Source organism: Peromyscus eremicus, chromosome 1 (assembly GCF_949786415.1).
Source record: "Peromyscus eremicus chromosome 1, PerEre_H2_v1, whole genome shotgun sequence".
NCBI classification, from domain to species: Eukaryota; Metazoa; Chordata; class Mammalia; order Rodentia; family Cricetidae; genus Peromyscus; species Peromyscus eremicus.
Genome location: NC_081416.1, coordinates 68,700,181 through 68,722,522, shown reverse-complemented (window position 1 = coordinate 68,722,522; position 22,342 = coordinate 68,700,181). Strand labels below are relative to the sequence as shown.

The 22,342-nt window shown below is 47.3% G+C and overlaps 1 protein-coding gene across 1 annotated transcript in view; it reads right to left on the bottom strand.

The window, feature by feature from the left end:
• The window catches only part of Adam12 (ADAM metallopeptidase domain 12), a 320,201-nt gene that overhangs the window by 36,614 nt on the left and 261,245 nt on the right, over nt 1-22,342 (bottom strand). The window contains exons 12-14 of the mRNA XM_059265103.1: nt 9,728-9,905; nt 3,683-3,772; nt 1,893-2,088 (exon numbers count right to left, since the gene is read on the bottom strand). Coding sequence (XP_059121086.1) covers nt 1,893-2,088; nt 3,683-3,772; nt 9,728-9,905 — 464 coding nt within the window. The remainder of the gene's footprint in view (nt 1-1,892; nt 2,089-3,682; nt 3,773-9,727; nt 9,906-22,342) is intronic.

The following is a 22,342-nucleotide window of genomic DNA, read 5'->3' as shown; positions in this document are numbered from 1 at the left end:
CATGTCTAGTCTGTACACATCTCTGTCTCTGCCTGCATCCCCGTTCCTCGGTCCTGCCCCTTACAGGAACCCTTGCATGTGATGCCAGAGGTCTCAAGGTTGGCTGTCTTCCTCTGTCACGTCTCTACCTTATTTTTGAGACAGGTTCTTTTTCATACAGGGGCTCGGTGACTGGGTAGGCTGGCTAGAGCAAGCTCCAGGGAATCCTCTGTCTCTACGTCCCCAGTGCTGGGATTGGAAGCTTGTGCTGCCACGCTCAGTTTTTTATTTAGATGTATGTGAAAACGGATCAGGACTCAGGTCCTCATGCTTGCCTGGTCAGTACTGTATTGGCTGAGCCATCTCCCAGCCCCACTGGTCTCAACATCGGTCTGTCTGTCTGTCTCCCCCTCCTTTTTTATTTCCCCGCTGATAAATACCTGCTTTGGTCACCATGACAGCCCGCGGAGTTACACAGCACAATGGCTTGGGGAATACTGTGCTATTCCATCTGAGCTCATTCTGGAGCTGGGGCCAGGTCTCATAGCACAGCTGGGCACTAAAGAGCTCCAAGGGCTGGCTGTGCTGGCCAAGGACAGCTCCCATAAAGGGAGCAGCAGAACAGCCACTGTAACTCTAGATGGCAGCTTCCTGCCTGTAGAAGGGCTGGGAGAGTGGAAGGGCCACTAGAGATGTCTGGGGCCTGCTGCACTAGCCCCTGTCCTAAAGTGACCCTGCATGGCTAAAAGGTGTCTGAACTCTCTAATCCATGCAAAGTCCTACTTTCCTTTTGACATGTGCATAATGAGTGTCTTCCTAGTGCGTGTCTCTGTAATGGTGGTATCCCTACCTTTGTCTTGAGGATCTCACGGGTATCAGGTGAGAGGACCAGCATTGAGAGACTCTAAAGAGGGAGTGTGAAGGGCCAGGAGTTTCCGGACTCTTTATTCTACCTGTCTAGGGTACATCCACTTATGGGAGCTGCCAGCCCACACTTTCTTCTTCCCCAGAAAGCTCCAAGTGAGGGGCGTCTTCGCTGGGTACTTCAGGCTTGGGCGTTGTACCCACATAACAGTTAAAACCAGGCTTCTGTGTTTGGTCATCATTTTCTGCCCTGGTTGACTCCCCTTATCCCTCTGGAAACCAGAATCTTGAGGAAAGTCTCTGGTTTCCCCCAGAGCTGGCTCAGCTTGAGGTCTGAGTCTGGCTGACCATAGCGGCGTGGCTGGCGCTGGGGCCTCTGGCCAGGTCTGAGGTCATCTCGTAGCCTTAAGTAAGGACTCGGCCAGGAACAATGGAAAGAAAACTGCAACACACTCAGAAAACATCCCCAATGGGATTCCTAGCCAGGATCCCGGGAGCTGTCAATGGAGTAGATCCAGAATGGTTTCTAGGTAAAAGGCCTCGCCCCCCCCCCCCCCAGAGTGGCAAGATCTCCTAGTAGTAAGGCCTAGGGTGGTAAAGCCCTAGGGCAGTGAGGGCCCTGGGTAGTGAGACCCCCTGGTAGGGAGGCCTGGGGTAGTCAGGCTCTTAAGTAGTAAGACTCCAGTGTCTAGGCTACCCTATGAGATCTGGATCTGACTTCAGAGTAGAGTCCTGGAAGAGATATATACACAGAGCCCTGAGCTTTATTCTGCTTTTTGGAACTTTAATGGGACTTTAGATCAAGGCCTCATCTGCTCGTGGGGGTGACTGTGCACTGTGGGAGTTACACCCAGATGCTGGGTCACAGTGACCAGGCTTAAATCCCAGCCATGCCTCCTGCAGAAGCAGACTTCCCATCTCAGAGTGTGAGCTTCATTGCAGAGCAGAATGGGCATGCATGGAGGAATCTCCCCAGGAGCAAGGACAGATTCGAGCACATAGAGCACATGTCTCCAGTATCCCTCACAGAACTGGGAGAGGCCACGTACCTGGTCCCCAGAGTGTGACACACTGCTGCTCATGGGTCTGACAGATGCCGTTGTAGCAGTAACCATCCACTCCCTGACAGGGGTGCCCGTCATGCAGGTACACATTGGCTGGGCAGTGAGGGGCAGTCCCTGTGCAGAATTCTGGGAGGTCACATGAGTTGCTGGAGGCCCTGCATGCAGTTCCTGGAGGCTTCAGCTGAAATGACAAGGTAGCTTATGGCACATGTACCAAGCAGGAGGAAACAGGTCTCAGAAGCTCTCCTGGGGCAGAACACAACAGGCCACCTACTACAGGTAAACAGGTGGGGATTTCAACCCCAACCCCTTTGGTGGCAGAGCCCTCTCCTGAAGTGGTTTTGTACAGTTCACATTTGGGTGGGCAGCCACAGATAGCTCAGATGGGAACTGCAGGGAACACTATGTTCTCCAAGGAGTAGACAAGCTAGCTGGCTCTTGTGGACGCCCTTGTTGAAGAGGTGGACTTTTCTCAGGTTGCTGACACCATCACATGCCTTATCCTTATCCTTAGGCATCTTCGGGCAAGGTAGCCAAATCAGCCAGCTCAGACTCTCATAGTAGTGCTATGCTGTCATCCATTAGAGACCCAGGGCCCTCCTTGTCACTCTATGGGGGAAAAAACTGGAGGTTGGTGGTGGCAGGAAGGGGAGGGGAGGACGAGGAGAAGGACCAGGAGGCGGCAGCGGAAGCAGCAGCAGTAACAGCTAGCAGTGAGAGCTATTAGGCCTCTGAGCAGCAGCTCATCTTTCAGGCTGAAGAAATTAAGGTCCAGGGGAGCTTGTCTGAGTTCCATGGTCAAGGCCACCAAGTCTGGGGCTTGGTTGGCCTGCATACTCCCAAAGGCAACAAGGTAAGTCACCTACCAACTCTTAGAAGGTCTGACGTTTAGAAGGGATCCAATGTGGATGACAGTTGGGTATCCCCACATATCCCTCCCTCCTTGTGACCATCTTGAGCCTTTCTCTGTGTGGCTCATCTTCTCTCATCCCCTTCCTGGCACCCTCCAGCACTAGAAACTGGGTACTTGGGTACCAGGTACTTCTTACAACATTCTCCAGAACTTAATGAATATCAGGAGGGGACACACACACACACACACACCCCATTATAACATACTTCTAAATGATGTGCTTGGGTGGGGTGGATAACAGGGTTTCCTGCAATCTTCGTGCCAAGATCAACTGCTTAAGTATCAAGGCATAAAAGTCTATCCTGGGAGCCACTAATGCTCAGGCTTCCCCCCTGTTAGACATGCATTCTGAATAAACAGGATGAAGGGTGGAAATGCCAATGCAGAATAGACAGCAAGCCAGGCAACGGTCCCTCTGGCAGCTCAGGGTGGCCTGCACTTTCTGTTGGTACAAGCATTCCAGGAACCACCAGCCTGGGTTCTCTGCTACCCACCAGACATTGGTATCGGGCAGGTGGACCTGGCATGAGGCTGAGCGACAGGGGTAGGGCTGGCTTCTCCTCCCATTGTTCTTCTCATGGAGTTTGGACCTCCCCACAAGCATAGGTGGAATATTAAGGTTGAGCTTGGGTTTCTCACTCCTATTAGTTTGTAGCCCACCGACCATTGATCACAAGAATTAGCAATTCAAATGTGCATTTTACCGGATCAGAAAATTCTAAGAACAACTAGACGGTACCGAATGGTGAAAAGGGCAGCTTCCCGGTATGAGCTTGGGGAACTCAGCCCACCATACTGCTCCACTTGTATCAGGCTGGAGCCACCGGAACCGGTCGGCCACGTCAGGCCAGGCTGGACTCACCTGGCAGTCTTCGCAGCACTGCCCATGTGCACACACGGCGTCCGGCTTCAGAGTACAGGTCGTGGCGTTGCAGCAGCGGTTGGCACACTCCTGAGGAGGGGAGCGGGATCCATTTGCAGGGTCGTATGGAGTGGTGACTCTCAGAATGTAAATGTCACACCCAAAATGACAGCCAAGGATAAGGTAGCCCAGATTCCGAGCTGAAAACCTGCCCCAGAACTGCTTTCCTTGGCACAAGAGCCAAGTGTCTGTTAAGTGTTTGTGAACCATGGAGTCTAGTGTTGCTAAGAGAAGTCAGGAGCACCCACATGCCCTTTGTGGGAAAAAGTCAGGAGCACTCACGTGCCCTTTGTGGGAGGAAGTCAGGAGCACTCATGTGCCCTTTGTGGGAGGAGGGCCAGGGGGAGCCGGGAGCTCTTCAGGGTGGCAGCACAATGGTGCTTCCAGGGAACTCTTCCTGCAGGGCATGTTGTACTGAGCTGTGTCGGAATCACTGAAGGACCTGGAAGTTGCTCATTTAAAAATATATGCATGGGCTAGGCAGTGGTGGCACAGGCCTTTAATCCCAGCATTTGGGAGGCAGAGGAGGCAGGTGGATCTCTGTGAGTTGGAGGCTAGCCTGGTCTACAGAGTAAGTTCCAGGACAGCCAGGGCTACACGGAGAAATGCTGTCTCAAAGCACAAAACAAAACAAGACAAAACAAACAAAACACAACACCATGCATGGATGTGACCTTTACTCTTCAAGAGTGAACTCTTCTGATAGACTGGAGTACAGTTCAGTGGTACAGCACTTGTTTGGTGTACTAAAAAAACAGGAGTGGGGGGTCTACTTTTGATTTGAAGTATACAGATGCACTGAAAGGAAAAAATTCAGGCCAGTTCCCTGTGGGGTAGCCAGGTGGGTGAGGAAGAAACCCATGTTTAGCAAAGGTTCCTTGGCCTAGGGCATTCTAGGAAGAGGACATCAGAATGGGGCTGAAAGTTCTCATTTTATTACCTTTTCCTCTTTCCTTCCTCTATCTCTCCCTCCCTCCCTCCCTCCCTCCCTCCCTCCCTCCCTCCCTCCCTCTCTTTCCTTTTTGGCCCCTCTCTTTTTCCCTCCCTCCCTTCCTTCCCCTTTTCTCTCTCCTTTCCTCCTCCCCTTTCTCTTATACTATTTATAAAACCCAAGGACTCATGGATGCACTCTACCAACTGGGCTATATCCTCAGCCTTCTGTCTTGTTTTGGGAGATACAGTCTCTCTATGTGGGCCTGGCTGGCATGGCACTTCCTTTGTAGACAGGCTGGCCCCCAACCCTTGGTGGGTGATCCTCCCATCTCTACCTCCCTAGTGTGGGAATTATAGGCTCATGCTGCTGTACCTGGCCTGAGCATGCTCATTCTCAAAGGATCTAAATACATAAAAATGGAGCTGTGTCATCTTGTCTGAAACAAAAGTGAAGAAGAAATTCAACTCCTTCAGTAGACAGTGCACCATGTGAGCACATGGCTTTCTGACAAAGAGAGACAGGGTCAGCACCCTTCGCCTGCTGTAGAAGAAGGCCTGCACCTATCTGTGTAGCAAATCCCTGAAGCCCATGAGCTTTGGAACCTCCTGGTAGTTTGGAAATTTGTGCGATTTAGAGGAAAATGTCACAGAACGCTTAATGCTGCCAAAGTCCTCAGCATTCCTTTATTTTTGACGTATTCTGAAGAGCTTACACTTGGCCAGCCGGCATGAAGCTAATCGCATCCATATCTAATAGTATAATAGGTTACTCCTGAAAACTATCTCTTGTGAATGAATTTTTTTAATCAGGCTTATAGACACAATTAATAAATCTGCCAGTGATTGGGAGATTTAGGACATCCCTAAATACCTGTTCAGCGTCCACTATTGGAGCTCCATGAACTGATCTCTCAGGCAGTGTTTACGTTTGCTCCTACCATGCATACTTCCAAAGCTGTTAAATTTTAAGTCTGTTTGAGGACTTTATAAACATCCGGGACATGTAATGTATACAGTAAGATAAAACTGCCAACCAGAAGTCACTGCGGCAGCTTTCATGACAGTGAGGGTTCTTAGCTTATGGGCTTACAACTCTATACAAATCTAGAAACTTTTTCCTCCTTAAGGATCCCATTAATTGCATCCTGGACCAGTGCCATTGAATGTGCAGCAGTGCTGTTCTGCTTGCTCTGGTCTCAATGACTTCCCTAATGTTCTATTAGCTGAGTCAGAGACGTCCTTGCACCCATCTGATATCTGGGTCTAAAACACTTGCAAGGACTCCTCCTACCTCCCCTCAAATCACTAGAAATGTAAGCAGCAACCCCAAAGGGAGTGTAGCCAAGTGGAATGACTTCAAAGGGGATCAAGATGATGGAGAAAGATGATGGAGTTTAAAAGATGTACGAGGGACTGGTATCCTCTTGACTTTAAATGAGGTGGGGCAGCGTTCCCAGCCTTGTTAGTTGGAAGGGTGAGTGGGTTATCAGGGAATCCTTAATGCCTTCAACCAGAAGGTAAAAACATTTTTTTTAACTACCTGAGATCTTTTTCTCTACTACCGTATTTCACAGGAGACAAACTCCTAATTATCCAAAATCCATTTCTGATTACCGTATTTCACAGAAGAGACAGATTCCTTGTCTATTGATGCATTTACTATTTTAGGAGTCAGCAGAGAAGCAACAGAGCCAATGAACGTCAGGTCTCCAAATAAGAAGGAAGAATGAAGCCATTAAAGAACCTGTGTAAGGACCAGTCTTTCTCGGGCTGTGGGGAGCAGATGTTGATTTTTAGTACCTTGAGCTGGGGTAAAGCTACAGTGCACGTTCCTAGAAATGATGGGCTTACTTCTGGGAGTGAGGGATCACAAGCTTGTTCCAGCTGTGTGCTGGTGTACATCCCACTGACCTGTCGTTCCCTGCTTCCCTGGTGTGACATACTGAGTCCCATTTGGACCAGGGGATGCATGGTTTGGTGTGATTAACATCAGGAGTTTCTGCAGGACCTGGGCACGGGCGACCAGAAAGAAGATCCCAGGTAATAGGTTTGAATGAAAGTCTTGGGCAAAGAAGTTTGGTGTCCTTGTAAGCTTGACATAGCCTAGAGTTATCTGAGAAGGGAGTCTCAACAAGGGGATTCCCAGAACAGACTGGGCATGTCTGGGGGGTGGGGGTTGTCTTGACTGTTAAATGAATTAGGATGGCCCAGCTCACTGTGGATAGTGCTAATCCCTGGGCAGGTGGTTCTGGGCTGAAAAAGGAAGCTGTATGAGCATGGGCTTAAGAGTGAGCCCACAAGGGGTGCTCCTCCATGGCTTCTGCTTCAAGTTCTTGCCTAAGTTCCTATCCTGACTTCCTCCAATGATGGACTGTGGCCTGGAAATGTAACTCAAGGAAATTCTTTTCTCCCCTAAGTTACTTTTGGTCAGAGTGTTTTAGCACAGCAAGAGAATGAAGCTAGAACCCATGACCAGGCACAACTGACATCTGAACCTCCACTGAAAACATAAAAAATACATTAAAATGACACTGGCAAGCAAGGCAAAAGAGTCACTGTGATGTTAACAGATTCCTTGGGAGGAAGAGCTTTGGATGAGGAGAAGGGAGTTTTTCTTAAAATATCAAGAAACCTCTTTATGAAAAGAAAAGGACCCTAACCACAGAAATACCAAGATGGGAACTACATGCAAACAGAATTTGACTCTGTCTAAGGAGGAATTTGTCACCATTAACACTGCCCCACAGTGTAGTGGAGTCCCTGGAGAGAGATCAAGCACCTCTCCATGGCTGTAGGATTCATATGTGAAGATGGAGGAACAGGACACAAGTAGATAGCAATAAGAATTCAGGGAGCCGCTTCTATGTGGGTGCTGGTGGTGATGGCAGGGCTAGTGGTAATGGCGATGATGCTGATGCAGGGATGATGCTGAGGATGCTGAGGATGCTGATGGTCAGGATGGAGTGACAGCAACAGTGACGACGGTGGTAGGGGCACTGGTGTGACAGCAGCGGTGAGTGGGGTGGTGATGCAGGCATGTTGGAGGTAGTGATGGCCATTGTGGAGACGGCAATTCGTGGCGGGGATGGCAGTGTGAGGATGGTGGTGTGGAGAGGATGATGATGGTGATGGATGTGGCAGTGATGACAGTGTGCTGTGGGCACAGTGACAGCGGTAGATGGTCATGGAGGCAGAGGGGGTGAATGACTGCCAATGGAGTCATTCCAAATCTCAGCGTTCATGATTCCATGAAGGACTATTAGATTTATTTGCATTAATAAATAATTATAAGGCATTCAGATCAAAGAAAACCATCTTAAGTCAACATGGCCTCTCCTGAGAAATGTGGGTAATTTAAACTAATTGGGTTGTTTCTTCAAGCAATTAGCAAGGCCTCCGAGGGACTTTTCTCCTTTGTACACACTCTCCCATGATGGCTTCACTTTTCCCTCTGCTAATCCTGAAGCCATTCTGTAACACTATAATTAGGACTTGTTCCTAGCCAGCAACTACTCCCTGCTCACTGTGAGCAAAATTAACCACTGTTGTGGACAAGGCCATTATCACGGATAAGTTCTGAGTTTGTCAAGGACACAAAAACTACTTCTTTCTCTCCTCACTCCATATGATTCCCCTTACCCCTCCAGTGCTCTGCCTTCTCTCTCAGAACCTGAGAGAGCAAGAGCATTCCTGTTGGCACTGAGCCTCCTCAGGGACTTGGAGACAGGCTGGGATATAGATTCTATCATTCCAGGAATCTATGGGCTGCTTTGGCTTCCTGCCCCAGTTTTCCTTGTTTTCTGGGTACCTCCTTCCAAAGGAGCCCTCTGAGATGCTGGCTTCTTGAGAACTTGTTAAGCCCACCTATGGACCAGGCTAAGCCTTTCTTAGACCTGACTTCCATTCTGGCTTGCGTATGTTCTCACGGAAGGAGCCCCAGACTACCTGCTCTAAAACACTTGGCTTTGATTTACTCTGAATACAATCTCCTGCAATTTGTGTGTGGGGCACGTGTTAGGCTGGGACGTGGCAGCATTCTCTTTGTGGTTCTTTCTCAAGACTGTTTAGAGAGTGAAAAGTGACTTACATGTTTTATGTTGATCAGCTTCATCTTGGGCCTATATAAACAAGAAACTTCCAGAGATCGGCTGGAAAGCAGAGTTCAATAAGCATGGTGCTGGATGCAAATGCTAGCTGCTTTTTCTTGTTGCTTCTGAAAACTAACAAGCTGAATGGCTGGATCCTCTGGAGCCTCAGCTGTGCACACAGGGGAGGCTGCAGAACAATCTCAGCTAGACAGAAAGCGCTCTGCTTAGCCTGCTTATCCATACTCCCCTTTCACAGGAGGCTTTACAAAGAGAAATGCATGGGAACTTAGGAGCCCTTAGAAGTTAGACTCCTGGGGGGCTTTGCTTTCCAAGAAACTCTGAACTAAATGCTTTTTATTGTTCTCATCCTCATCACCCCAAGAATGGGGCACCCTTCAATAGAGGAGAAGGCACTCCCCTGTTAAAACTTAGTGACACAGCCAACCCTGTATTTGGCTAACACTCCAGGAAGCCACCCACTGTGGGGAGCTTGTGCAAGGTCGCCATATGGGACTTTTCCAAAGAATCTCTATTACACCAGCATCCTCACTACCAACTCATTATCTCCCCCTCCTCCCTTGTGTATGTGTAGGTCAGAGGTCAACATCAAGTATCATTCCTCAGGTTCTGTCCACTTTTGTTTTTTTTGGGATAAGGGCTCTCACTGGGACTTCTAGGGCTCACCAATTAGATAAGGGTGACTGGCTAGTATGTTTCCAGGATCTGTATCTCTCTGCCTCTCCAGTGCTGGGATTGCAGGCACATACCATCATACCTAGCTTTTCCATGTAGGTTTTTAGGAACTCAGGTTCTCCTGGTTGCATGGCAAGCTCTTTACCAAGTGAGCCATGCCTCTAGCCTATCACCAGTTTTTAGCATGTTCATTTTGCTGCCTGAGCTTGCCCAAGCTCCCCCTCCTCTCAGTCAGAGGCGACAGTAGATACCACGGAGAGTGTCCCCTTACCTCTGGTTCCCCACAGTCACACTCTTCTCCCTCTTCCACATAGCCATTTCCACACTTCCGGCCTCCAAAGGCTTGCTTGACCTCTGGTAGGTTGAAGAGGCACATCCCCATTCCCTTCTCCAGGCTAGCCTCCAGGTCCTTCCTGCTACAGCTGCTGAACACCATGGGGAATGGGAACCTGAGAAGGAAAGGCTCCAGTGAGTCACAGGTCCCAGTGGCCTTCTCTGTCTTCAGGTGCTATGGCCCAGGATGCCTTCCAGCAGTGATGTACAGCTGCTCACGGGTATTTCAGCAAACAGAGTTTGCTTAGACACAGTCAAATGAGGCACCGTCAGATAGTCCTGGCATTCGTTCCCACATGGTGAGGGAAGGACTTTGTCAAAAAGTGATGTTTTGACAGTGTCACAGCAATAGCTTTAGACAGAGTGACATCACAGTGCTATCAATAGTTCTTCAGCGAGGTTGTATTAGTTATTTTTCTATTGCTGGGACAAAACACCATGACCAACACAATCTATAACAGAAATCATTTAATTGGGCTTATGGCATCAGAGGGGTAGAGTCCATGACGGTGGAGCAAAGGTGTGACGGCAAGCATCGCTGAGAGCTCACATCTGGACCCACAAGCAGGAGGCAGAGAGAGGGTGGTGGGAGGGAGGGAGAGACAGAAAGAGAGACAGAGACACTGAGAGAGATACAGAGAGACAGAGACAGGGAAACAGAAACAGACACGAGATAGAAAAACAGAGACAGAATGGCAAGCGTGTTTTGAAACCTCAAAGCCCACCCCCAGTGACACCCTTCTTCCAATAAGGCCACACCTTCTAATCCTTCTCAAATAGTTCTACCAATTGGGGACCAAGCATGGAAACTAAATGAGCCTATGGAGGCCATTCTCATTCAAACCACCACAGAGGTGATGCTATAGGAAATGAAGTCTTAGGGCCCAGAACTTATAACAATATATTAATGTCTTTATTGGTATGTGCAGAGAAGAAAATGGTACACATGATGGTGCTTATTGGATCTCTGGGTCCAGGGGATACGTGGTCTGTCCTACTGTAGAGCAGGTTGATACTGGCATTCACACCTACGAAGAGCAAGCCATGGTCTTTCCCTGGCACAGCTCTAAGCAAATGGAGGTGGTCCAGAAACCCAAGACAATATTGCCTTGTCTATAAATTCCAGGGTTACAAAGGGTGTGGTGTGGTCAGTCACAGAGTGCTGGTCCCTTTCTGGGGTCTGGAGGTGCTGTCCAGGCACTTGGCACCTGAGTGGACCTTGTGACTAATTCTTGGCAATGGGCTGTGAGCAGGAGTGATGTTGGGTCTGTGGTGTTGAACTGCTATCCCTCCCTGAAGACTTCCTTTCCCTTTCTCTCAAATGATCAGGAAGAGCCACAGGTAGTACCCAGTCCTGACTCCCAGGAAGAGAAAACTTTGAGTCCCTGAGTGTCCTCTGGGTTGGAAACACACTTCTGTGAGCTGCAGAGAACTGAGGACTTTTTCCTTCAGCAGCCAGTGTTATGGGTATGGTTTAGTGGCCCCCCAGGGGGCCATATACCGGAAGAGTGGCTCCAGTGAGCTGTTGCTGGATGGTGAGGAGCCTTGTACAGGTGGGCCTCCTGGAAGGTGGGGTGCCACTACCAGAGGGATGTAGCTCCTGAGAGACCCTGACTAGTTCCCACTAGAATGAGACATCAAAAGAACAAGCTTGGCTTTGGAATCATTCTTGCTTCCTGTCTTGCCACGGGACTGCTTCCTCTTGCATGCCTTTGGACACTGTGATATCTTTTGCCACGAGGCCCCCATAGGGTGGCACAGATGTTGGTACCACGCCTCTGAGCAAGCTCTAAACTAAAGCTGGATGTATATATAGATCTATATAGATATATATAGATCTATATATATCTATATATATATATCCTCTTTTCCTCATATATTACACACCACCAAACGTTTTTGTGATAGCAACAGAAAACAGACTAATAGAGTTGCCCAACACAGAGCATCCCATTCTCTCATATATGCATTTTCTGATCTCTCGAGGAATTGAAGACAAGGACAGGCCTGGCAGAAATCCTGAAGGTTTTGACTTAGCGAGGAAGCCAGCCTACTGTCCAGCACGCCCAGGCATACCTCCCCATGAGACAGTTACAGGATGACATTCTTATTGGATCTCAATCAACTGGCCAAGTCAACACAAGCAGCTACATCTCCCTAAATATGGCAGAGTAACTGCCACATCATGACTTAGTTTGGCAATATTTCTGGGTCCTGAGGGTTCATGAAGCCAAGCTGATGACACCACTCCTCTGCCCCTCCACCCGCCGTCACTTTCAGGTTAACTAGAGTCTAATTCAAACCACAAATAAACAAATGAAGTCAAGTCTTGCCGGATGGAAAGATAAGTTGAGACTGATGAGCGGGGCTGTAACAAAGTTCCCTTGGCAGATAGATTATGGCTGGTATCAAAATAATGCAGAAAGGCTCCAGTGAACGATGGAGTGCTACATTTTCAATTTAGAAAGGCTGAGTGTGGAAGAAGACACATAGGCACTGAGGGCAGCTCTCCTCTGCAGAGAAGCCGGCTTGGCCAAGGACTGGTGCAGGCCTTCTCTTCTGTGTGAGAGCACCCCTCTGTGAGGATCCTGGGGGCCTGAAGCTCATTCTCAGACACAGGCAGCTAGGTGCTGGGGTGACATGCTGTGACAAGCTCCCTCCAGAAGAGACCAGTCTCTGGAAAGTGCCCAAGTTAATTAGAAAAGACTCCAGGATAAGTTGAGGGGAAGGTTTGGTGATGAAGAGCAGACAGAGTCATGGGGGGGGTGGTGGTTCAGTGGGTAAAGTGCTCACAATGCAAGTGTGAGGACCTCAGGTCAGATCCCCAGAGTTGTGTTAGGAGGTAGTGTGTGTCTATAATCCCACTATTCCCATGAGAAGAAGGGAGGCAGAGACAAGAGAAGCCCCAGGAGCCTGTGGGCCAGGTAGCCTGACACAGTACTCAGTAGAAAGCCAAGTGATCCTGTTTCAAACAAGGTGGCAGGTAAGGACCAATACTCAAGGCTGTCCTCTGACTTGCAGGCATCAATTCCTTAGGGTGCCACTGTCGGAACCACAAAACATTGCTGTCCTCCTGAGATACCAGGTAAGGTTTTAATAAAGTTGCTGACCCTGAGGGTCACTCACACACATCACAGAGCTTGCCTTTACCCCAAAGCCTAGGCATGCTGACCTTTAAAGTCTTGCTTGTTAAAACTCCCAGGGATTTCTGGCCATAGCCCTCAGCTCCTCCTCCCCCAACCTAGGGTCTTCTGGGCCTTCTTCAGTGCCCACAGTCCTTCCTCAAGTCATTTTTCCTTTTCTTTGGTACTGGATGGTAACCGGGCATGCCAGGCAAATGCTCTAATCCTGAGCCACTTGATTTATAGTTCTGATAACACCCCCATCTGTGATAGCTCTTTGGATGACAAACAGTGATGGGACTGAGGGACATTTTCTGCCTAGAGACAGTTTTTCCTAATTCATCTTTTTGTGATTCCCCATGGAAGGGACCACTGACTATTTCATTCTGATAGATTATTCTTAAACCTTCTCTGGGCATTTAGAGGAGGAAAAGCCATGTGACCCTATCATGCAGTGATTCTGAAAATATTCCACACTGAGGAGGTATCAGGCTTGCTGCAGACTTTAGGGCAGGGACATGCATAAAACACACACAGAGGCTCCTGGAGGTTCGTTCTGGTGGGCAGAGAGGTGAGGAGATAAGGGAACAATGATGCCCATTAGGAAGGCAGACACTGAGGAGAATAAGTACCAGAGATGCACACTGAGCGAATAGAGACGGTGGACGGTATTTCCCCCAAGGAGAACTCGCTCTGAAGGAGCAAAGGAGCCTCTCCAATGGGCAAGATGAAAAGAACGTGGACACATCCTGGGAAGACCTCACCATGGGCGTGGGCAGAAGTTACTCTTGGTGGAATATTCATCCATAAAAAAGCAGGCCCACACATTGAGAAGCAGCCCCTTCTCCACAAAAGAGCCCCCAGCTAGTCCTTGTCATTTATACCCAAGGACAAAGTCCTGCTATGGTGAGAAGACACCAGAGTGTCCTTACCCATGGCGCTTTGCCAGTCTGTTTTACAAATGCATTCTCTCATCTCTTCAGGCAGCAAGGATGATATGGATCAGCCTGCCAGAAACCCAGGTTTTGGGACTTTGTGAGGAAGCAGGCCTGCTGTCTAGCATGGCCAAGAGTACCTCCCCCCAGAGACACTTATAGAATGACATTATAATCATCACAGTCTCCACGGAGACACTTTCCTCCCTCCCAGCTTTCAGCAAACTACATTTGCCCTAAGCCACCAAGGTGCTCAGTGGACTAATGTTCAGTGCCAAGAAAGCATCAAAACTTAAAGCTAATGGGCCCCGACCTCTGCTCCCTGCACAAAGTTTAATAATCTGAAATTATTTCAGGTCTCAAAAGAGAAGGGAAATTGAACAGAACCAAAATATGAGACTGTTCTCATTACAATACTATTCTGATCTACACATATCAGAATACTTTTTCCACCTCAAAGGGCCATTGTGTGCTTAGTGGCCAGAGCACATAAACAAGACAGCTGGACCATGGAGTCCTGAGTCCCTTGATTATCAGAATGAACAATGTGCCAATGAACCCTGAGTTCAGCTAAGAATCTGCTCTCTGTGGCATTAGCATCCACAGCAGGGCCTGTGGTGTGACTGTTGATGGATGCTGGCACTCCAGTGAAGCCACACCAGGGAAGTGATGCAGAGAATGCTCAGCAAGGCCACGGGCATCACTGCTTCCTAGTCTGCTGCCCTCGGGCTCTCTATGATGGCAGGACAGCCGATCTGGTCATTATCTTCACAAGTCCCAGTTACTTGTTCACCCATTTGAGAAGTAGTTTGCACGCCCATTATACTCTAAGCTAAGGAGATGATGATTCAGATCTGGCCTGAGTACTGCCCAGTGTTTTCAGGATTAAGTCTTGTCAAGTCCCTTTCCTATCTGACTGCCCAATGCCTCCTCTGTCTTTCCAACTATTTCTCTAAATTCTGTAGGATTCCAAGGAAATGGTCCTAGAATTAGGGTACATGATTATTTGTGCCACATATGTGGGGACTACAGGTTAATTCTGTCAACTGATCATTCTTTTTCCCTGTCATAATATTCCCATCACAAGATTATAAATTCCCAAGACTGGTCACTGAGTTAGATTTTGGTCTATCCATTCATTCAAAACAACCCCAGGAGACTATTATTGTCATTTGCAAAGGGATGCGTTTCCAGTTAGGGGCTGACAGACACTGGGTTTGAATAAGTCTTTTGATTCCAGTGGTTAAAAACTACCCTATTTCCTTGGTTACCTAAGTCAGCATTGGATTACCTGTGATGAACAGCTGAACTGCGGCAAGTGATCAGCACATACTTGATGCCCAGACTTGGAGGCTAAGGACTAACCTGCCTACACCCCAACATGTGCCTAGGTCAGTGCTTCTCAAAGTGTGGTTTAGGAACAGCAGTGTCAACATCGTATTAGGGACGTGATTCCCAGGCCCCGTCCAGACCCACAGAGTGGGAGTGACGAAGGAGGATCCCAGCACCTGTGTCCTTCCAGAGAGCAGCTTAACTTGATACAAAATTCACAACACATGAAATTCACCTTTTAAGTAATTCTAAATTTGCCATCCAGTGATTCTTAGCTCACATGCAACATTGTAGGACCACAGTCACCTTGTACTTCTGGAACATTCTCTTTATTACTGCCCTAGTCACCTTCAACTGTCAACTTGACATGGCCTAGAGTCATCTGAGGGAGTCTGCCCAGATCACACTGGCCTGCAACCATGTTTGCGAGAGATTATTTTGATTATGGTTCAGGTGGGAGGGCTCAGGCACTGTGGGCAGCACCGTCCCTAGGCAGATGGGCCTGAGTTTTATGAGAAAGGGAGCTGATCATGAGCCCGTAATCATTGCTCCTTGGTGGTTCCCACCCTGACGTCTCTCAAATGTTGACTGTTATCTCTAAGTGTGAGAAAAAACAAATCCTTTCCTTTCACAAATTGTTTTGGGTCAAGAGTGTTTTATCACAGCAACAGAAAACCAAACTAGAACCACCACTCACACCCGTGGCTATTAAGTAGTCACTTCTGTTCACCGCATGGAGGAAGAAGCACATGCTATGTCCCCTCCTGCAGCTGGGTCTTTTCCTTAGCATAGTGCTTCAAGGCGCATCCACACTGCAGCAGCATCAGCCCAACATCCCTTTCTAGGGCTCAAAGGTTGTTCATGATAAGATAACCCTATATCTGGCTATCACTAGATGGTCCAAGGGATGCCAGTTTAAGCTTGAAAGCTCCTCACCTAAGTTTGAGATTCACGTCTTGAGGATACTGAATGGAGCTACCCGCACCTACTTATGTCATCACAGGAACACAGTGTAGGTTCCTCAGAATGCACCTTTCACACTGCTTCAATACCACTCTGGTAGATACCATGGTGCCATTTTCTGAGGAACACTGTACAGCATTGGGAAAACTTTTCTTGGTTTTGGGGATGGACTCAAACGTCCCTAAGCATCTACCTGTCTCCTTAAGACAAACTCAAATCAAGAATGTGTTTGTAAATATTAAGAACGGCAGCAACATTGGTATGGTTAAGCACACCTTTAGCCCTAGCACTTGGGAGGCAGAGGCAGGTGGATCTCTATGAGTCCAAGGCCGTCCTGGTCTCCAGAGTGAGTTCCAGGATAGTCAGCACTACATAAAAAGACCCTGTCTGAGAAATGGATGAGATCTACATGAACAAACTGGACATGAGTGGGGGGTGGGTAATGAAGGGCAAGGGTTGAGGGAAAGAGAGCTTAGGGAAGTGGGAGATCCCAGCTGTATCAAGAACAGAGAGGGAGAACAAGGAAAAAGAGACCATGATAAATGAAGACCCCATGGGAATAGGAAGAAGCAAAGTGCTAGAGAGGTCCCCAGAAATACACAAAGATACCTCCACAATAGACTACTGGCAATGGTCGAGAGAAAGCCCTACTGACCTACTCTGGTGATTGGATAGCCAAACACCCTAACTGTCGTGGTAGAATTCTCATCCAATGACTGATGGAAGTGGATGCAGAGATCCACAGCCAGCCCCCAGGTGGAGCTCCAGGAGTCCAATCAGTGAGAAAGAGGAGGGATTGTATGAGTGAGAATTGTTGAGACCATGATTGGAAAAAGCACAGGGACAAATAGCCAAACTAGTGGAAACACATAAACTATGAACCAATAGCTGAGGAGCCCCCAACTGGACCAGGCCCTCTGGATAAGTGAGACAGTTGATTAGCTTGAACTGTTTGGGAGGCCCCCAGGCAGTGGGACTGGGACCTGTCCTCAGTGCATGAGCTGGCTGTTTGGAGCCTGGGGCCTATGCAGGGACACTTTGCTCAGCCTGGGTGAAGGGAGGAAGGGACTGGACCTGCCTGGACTGAATCTACCAGGCTGAGCTGAATCCCCAGGGGAGTCCTTGACCTGGAGGAGATGGGAATGGGGGGTGGAAAGGGGGGGTGGGGAGGGAGGAGGGAGGACAGGGGAATCCATGGCTGATATGTAAAATTAAATTAAATTATAAAACAAAAAATAAAAAAAAGAAAGACCCTGTCTCAAAGATAAAACAAAACAGAACTGCAAGAATACATGGGCCCTTGCTCTGTATGCAAATCAGGTGCAAGGTGGTGAAATTAGGTGCAAGCTGGTGTCGGTGAACAGGTGAACAGAGAGATGCTCCCTTCTGCTTGCTGAGAGCCAGCATCCTATTCTGCCTTCCTGTCACCTGTAGTTTTGCTTTCTTACTCAGTAGTCTTATTCCCTGAGCTCCATGCAGAGCCTACCACATTAGGCTCTGTAGCTTTTCGTGACATCGAAGATCTTGCTCAGCCCATGTATTTAAGCACACAAGTTTGTTTCTTCCATAGCCCTTGGCAAGCTCATCACAGTACACCATTTAATGCATTTAATAAATTATCCCCCAATACGCCAGGTCAGCAGCTAATTGAAGTGACATATAGCAGTGACAGACTTGGGCAAAGCAATAAAAGTGGAGAATTACTCAGAAAAGAAGCCATTTCCCATGCTCTGTCCCTGGGCACAAGAACACTTTAAAATAATTGTACCTGAAACCCAGAAAGGAGAGCTGCTTTCACATCAGGGCAGAGAATTTATCTCCGACACCACAGTCACCCTGCTGTGGTTCCTGCTCAGATATGACCTCTTTTGTTAGACACGTTTGCCTTTTTCTCTAATATTTAACTACCAGGGACACTTGGGGCACGCTTACCACACTGAATGCAAGGTTAGACATAAAAGGAGAACGAAGTGGAAAGGTGGATGATCCGTAGGAAAATAAAATCCCACTACTTTTGAAAAAGAGGAAGCCACTTCGGGCTTCCCACCCCACAGACGACAGTCACAGCTTAACATCCAGCTGTCTCCAAACTGCCTAGTAACACGTGATTAGGAACAACTTCTACTTTGAGAAGTCTGCAGCCAGAAAAGCCTCTTCTGTTCGAGCCTATCGTCCATTTCGTGGCTGTATTCTTGGGGTGACTCACACTGAGCCAATTTATCAGCTCTGACAGAAGTCAGGAGTTATCTGCCTCATGAAAGCTCTCTGGGAACTGCTAGGCAACAACCATTTTTTTTTTTCCCAGTAAAAATTAGACCTTCAGGCCAAGCCGCTGGGAAGAGGCTGGATTTAGGGGCTGCAGGTCTCATGGTTTCCTGTGGCCCCGTTTTCTTCCCTGATAATTTGACCCAGTCTCTCAGTTCATTACTTCGGCTCAGAGCTTCAGAAGTGAGGAAGGAAGAGGCAGGGACCATCGTAGGCCCTGTGTGATGGAGAAAGTCAGCTCTGGGGAAATGGAGTGGGAAGCCGTCCACATGTATCTCTTTAAATTGACTGGAAACACACACACACACACACACACACACACACACACACACACGCACACACACAAGAAGAAAAATAGGACTCCATTTGCCCAAGAATTAAGGTCAGCAATTAACAAGTGGGACCTTAATAAACTAAAAAGCTTTTGCAAAAGTAAAGGAACAAGTAATCAAGTAAAGAAGAGGCCTACAGAATGGGAGAGCATCTTTCCCAGCAATGCATCTGGTGAAGGATTCATGTCTAGAATATATAAAGACCTCAGAAAACGAAGACTTGACCCCCGTGCCCAAACCCCAACCCATTCATAAAATGGGCTACAGATCTGAACAAAGAGTTCTCAAAAGAAGAAATATCTCAAAACTGTTCGTCGCCCTTAGGAATTATGGGACACAAATCAAACCCACTTTGAGATTCATCTCACCTTCATCAGAATGGCAAAGACCAACAAAAACAACTAACAATAAATGCTGAAGAGAATGTGGGGAGAGGGGGATCCCCCACTTACTGTCGATGGGGTTGTCAACTTCTTCAGCCACTCTGGAAATCAGTGTGGAGAATTCTCAAAACGCTAAAAATAAATCTACCATATGACCCAGCTATACCACTCCATGGCATATTCCAGAAGGACGTGACATCCTACTTCACGGATACTTGCTCAGCTATGTTCATTGCTGCCCTATTCACAATAGGGCATGGAAACAAACAAAGTGTCCTTCATTTTGTTTGGCAATTGGAGAATGAAAATGCGGTACATATACACTCTGGGATACTATTCAGCCATAAGAAAAAAAACAAAAACAAAATCGTGAACTTTGCAGGTAAATGGATGGAACAATGAAAGACCTTACTGGGTGAATTAACCCAGACTCAGAGAGACAAATGTCACATGCTTTCCCTCATCTGTGGCTCCTAACTCCAAGTCTTGAGATGTGAGTATACAACATGTGGTGATGGCAGAAACCAGGAGATAAGATGGGATCATGGGGTAAGTAAGAGAGAGGGGACTAACAGGTTATGAGAGATCTGAAAATGCAAATGGGTAAAATTGGGAGTATTTTAACTCAAGGGAGGAGGGTAAAATAACACTGAGGATGTCTGAAAACTCTGTAGAGGAATCATATTATTACTTACCTAAGATTACATACATATAAGTCCATGTATATACATGTACATATATAGTTTAAATGAAGTTATCCCACTTGGGCTGGCAAAGCTCCTTCTAATAGCCATAGACTAAAAAAATCCCTAATACCAGGCATAAGAACATCTGTTGTAGAATATTAGTTAAAGATATGTCACATTTGTTTATGCTGTGGAATATTTGTTTAATGATGCAAAGATGTGCTGCCTTTTTATATGTTGCATTTGTTTAGCTTTGTGAAGCTGTTACTTTGCCTGTCTAAAACACCTGATTGGTCTAATAAAGAGCTGAACGGTTAGAAGGAGAAAGGACACCAGGAGCCATCCACCCAGCTACACAGCAAACCATGGAGTAAGAAGTAAAGAAAGGTATATAGAATAGAGAAAGATAAAAGCCCAGAGGCAAAAGATCATTTAAGTTAAGAAAAGCTGGCTAGAAACAAGCCAAGCTAAGGCCAGACATTTATAAAAAAGAATAAGACTCTGTGGATTTGAGAGTTGGGTGGTGGGACCCCAAAGAGCCAAAGAGTAAGAGTAAAGACAAACAAACAAACAAACCAACCAACCTAACAACAAACTTCCCTATTGAGTTGTTGGTTTGGGAAGTCCAGGAGACTCCCCAAACAAAATATGGGCTTTTGCTGTTGCCCTTCATTGCCTCCCAGAGGTTGAAGGTAAGTTTTTATTGTTGAAGACACCAGGCACTTCAGACCCCAAATTCCATTTTGGACACAAGACCCATAGGACCCAAGCTAGATCTGTCTACAACACAATTCCTGCACCCAAAGGTCAGGGAACATTTCAGAAGATAGGGCAGAAAGATTGTAAGAGCCAAATGGACCAGAAAATCATCTGAGAGTGTGTGTCTCCTAGAAATGACAGGGAAGCTATACCCATGATACTTCAATAATATGGCTGCCTAAATAAGACCTGAACAAGGATGATGCCAATCAACATACTAACATGGAAGGGGGAATCTCAAGGGGGCCCACCTATAGATAAACAACAGGCAACTAAGAACTTCTGAGAGTGGCAAAAAATAGTTTTCCTCAGAGAATATTTTATATTATATATAAATATATACAATATATCTCACAAAACCCCAAGCCCCAAAACCCAGCAACAACTTCAACCAAACTCCAAAATCACATGTCCACAGAGGAGAAATGACATCACCACACAGGGCTACACAACAGCTCTTGGAAAACAGGTTGCTGAGAGCTTCCCACTGACTTCTCATTTGCAGACCAAGATGGAAGCCACAGCAGAGTAGAGCCAGTGTGTTCTTCATCTAGGGGTTTGGCATGAAGGAGGTTGGGAGGAAACAAACCAGGATGATGATATCTAGGTACTTGTCTGTCAGTGTTACCTTGGGCCTCAGTTTTACATCTGAAGTGGGCATCATCACCTTCCACTCTAAGGATGAGGACAATGGAGCTTCAACCAAAACCCCTAGTTTTGGGGTAACCTCACAGTATTCTGAGATGCTAAGTCATCTTGGGGAAAGATGTCTGTGACTGCTTTGCTCCTTCTTGGGGCTTAGAAACATTTCAGAGATGGTGCACTATCCATCATAACTGTAGCCAGAATGCAGCAATGTAGTAAAACTGCAAAGACAAATGAGGAAGGGCTACACACCATCCTTGGCAATTTTATACTATACCTGGCAGCAAAAAGACTCCTAGGTTCTGAAGGGCAAACAGGAACAGGACTCAGGAGCATAATCAACCATCCAACCACCATCCATCCATCAAACCACCATCCATCCATCAAACCACCATCCAAGCATCCATCCATCCATCCAACCAACCAACACCCATCCAATCATCCATCCATCCATCCATCCATCCAACCAACCAACACCCATCCAATCATCCATCCATCCATCCAACCAACCAACACCCATCCAATCATCCATCCATCCATCCAACCAACCATCCATCCATCCATCCAACCACCATCCATCTATCCATCCATCCATCCATCCATCTATCCAACACCCATCCAACCAACACCCATCCAATTATCCATCCATCCATCCATCCATCCGTCCATCCAACCAATCAACCAACCATCCATCTTAGGGTTTCTATTGCTGTGAAGACACACCATGACCATGGCAACTCTTAAAAGAAAAACATTTAATGGAGTGGCTTATAGTTTCAGAGGTTTAGTCCATTATCATCATGGTGGGACATAGCGGCATTCAGGCAGACATGGTGCTGAAGCTAAGAGTCCTATATCTTGATCAGCAGGCAACAGGAAGTGAACTGAAACACTGGGAGTGGCTTGAGCATATATGAAACCTCAAAGCCTGCCTTCACAGTGACACACTTCCTCCAACCCACTGGAGGAACTCCAACACTACTCCAACAAAGCCACACCTCCTAATGGTGCCACTCCCAATGGGCTTATGGGAGCCAATTACATTCAAACTACCACATCATCCATCCATATACTAGACACATTAACATGCTTTTCAGAAGGTTGCTACCTGCTACACCTTGTTTGAAATTC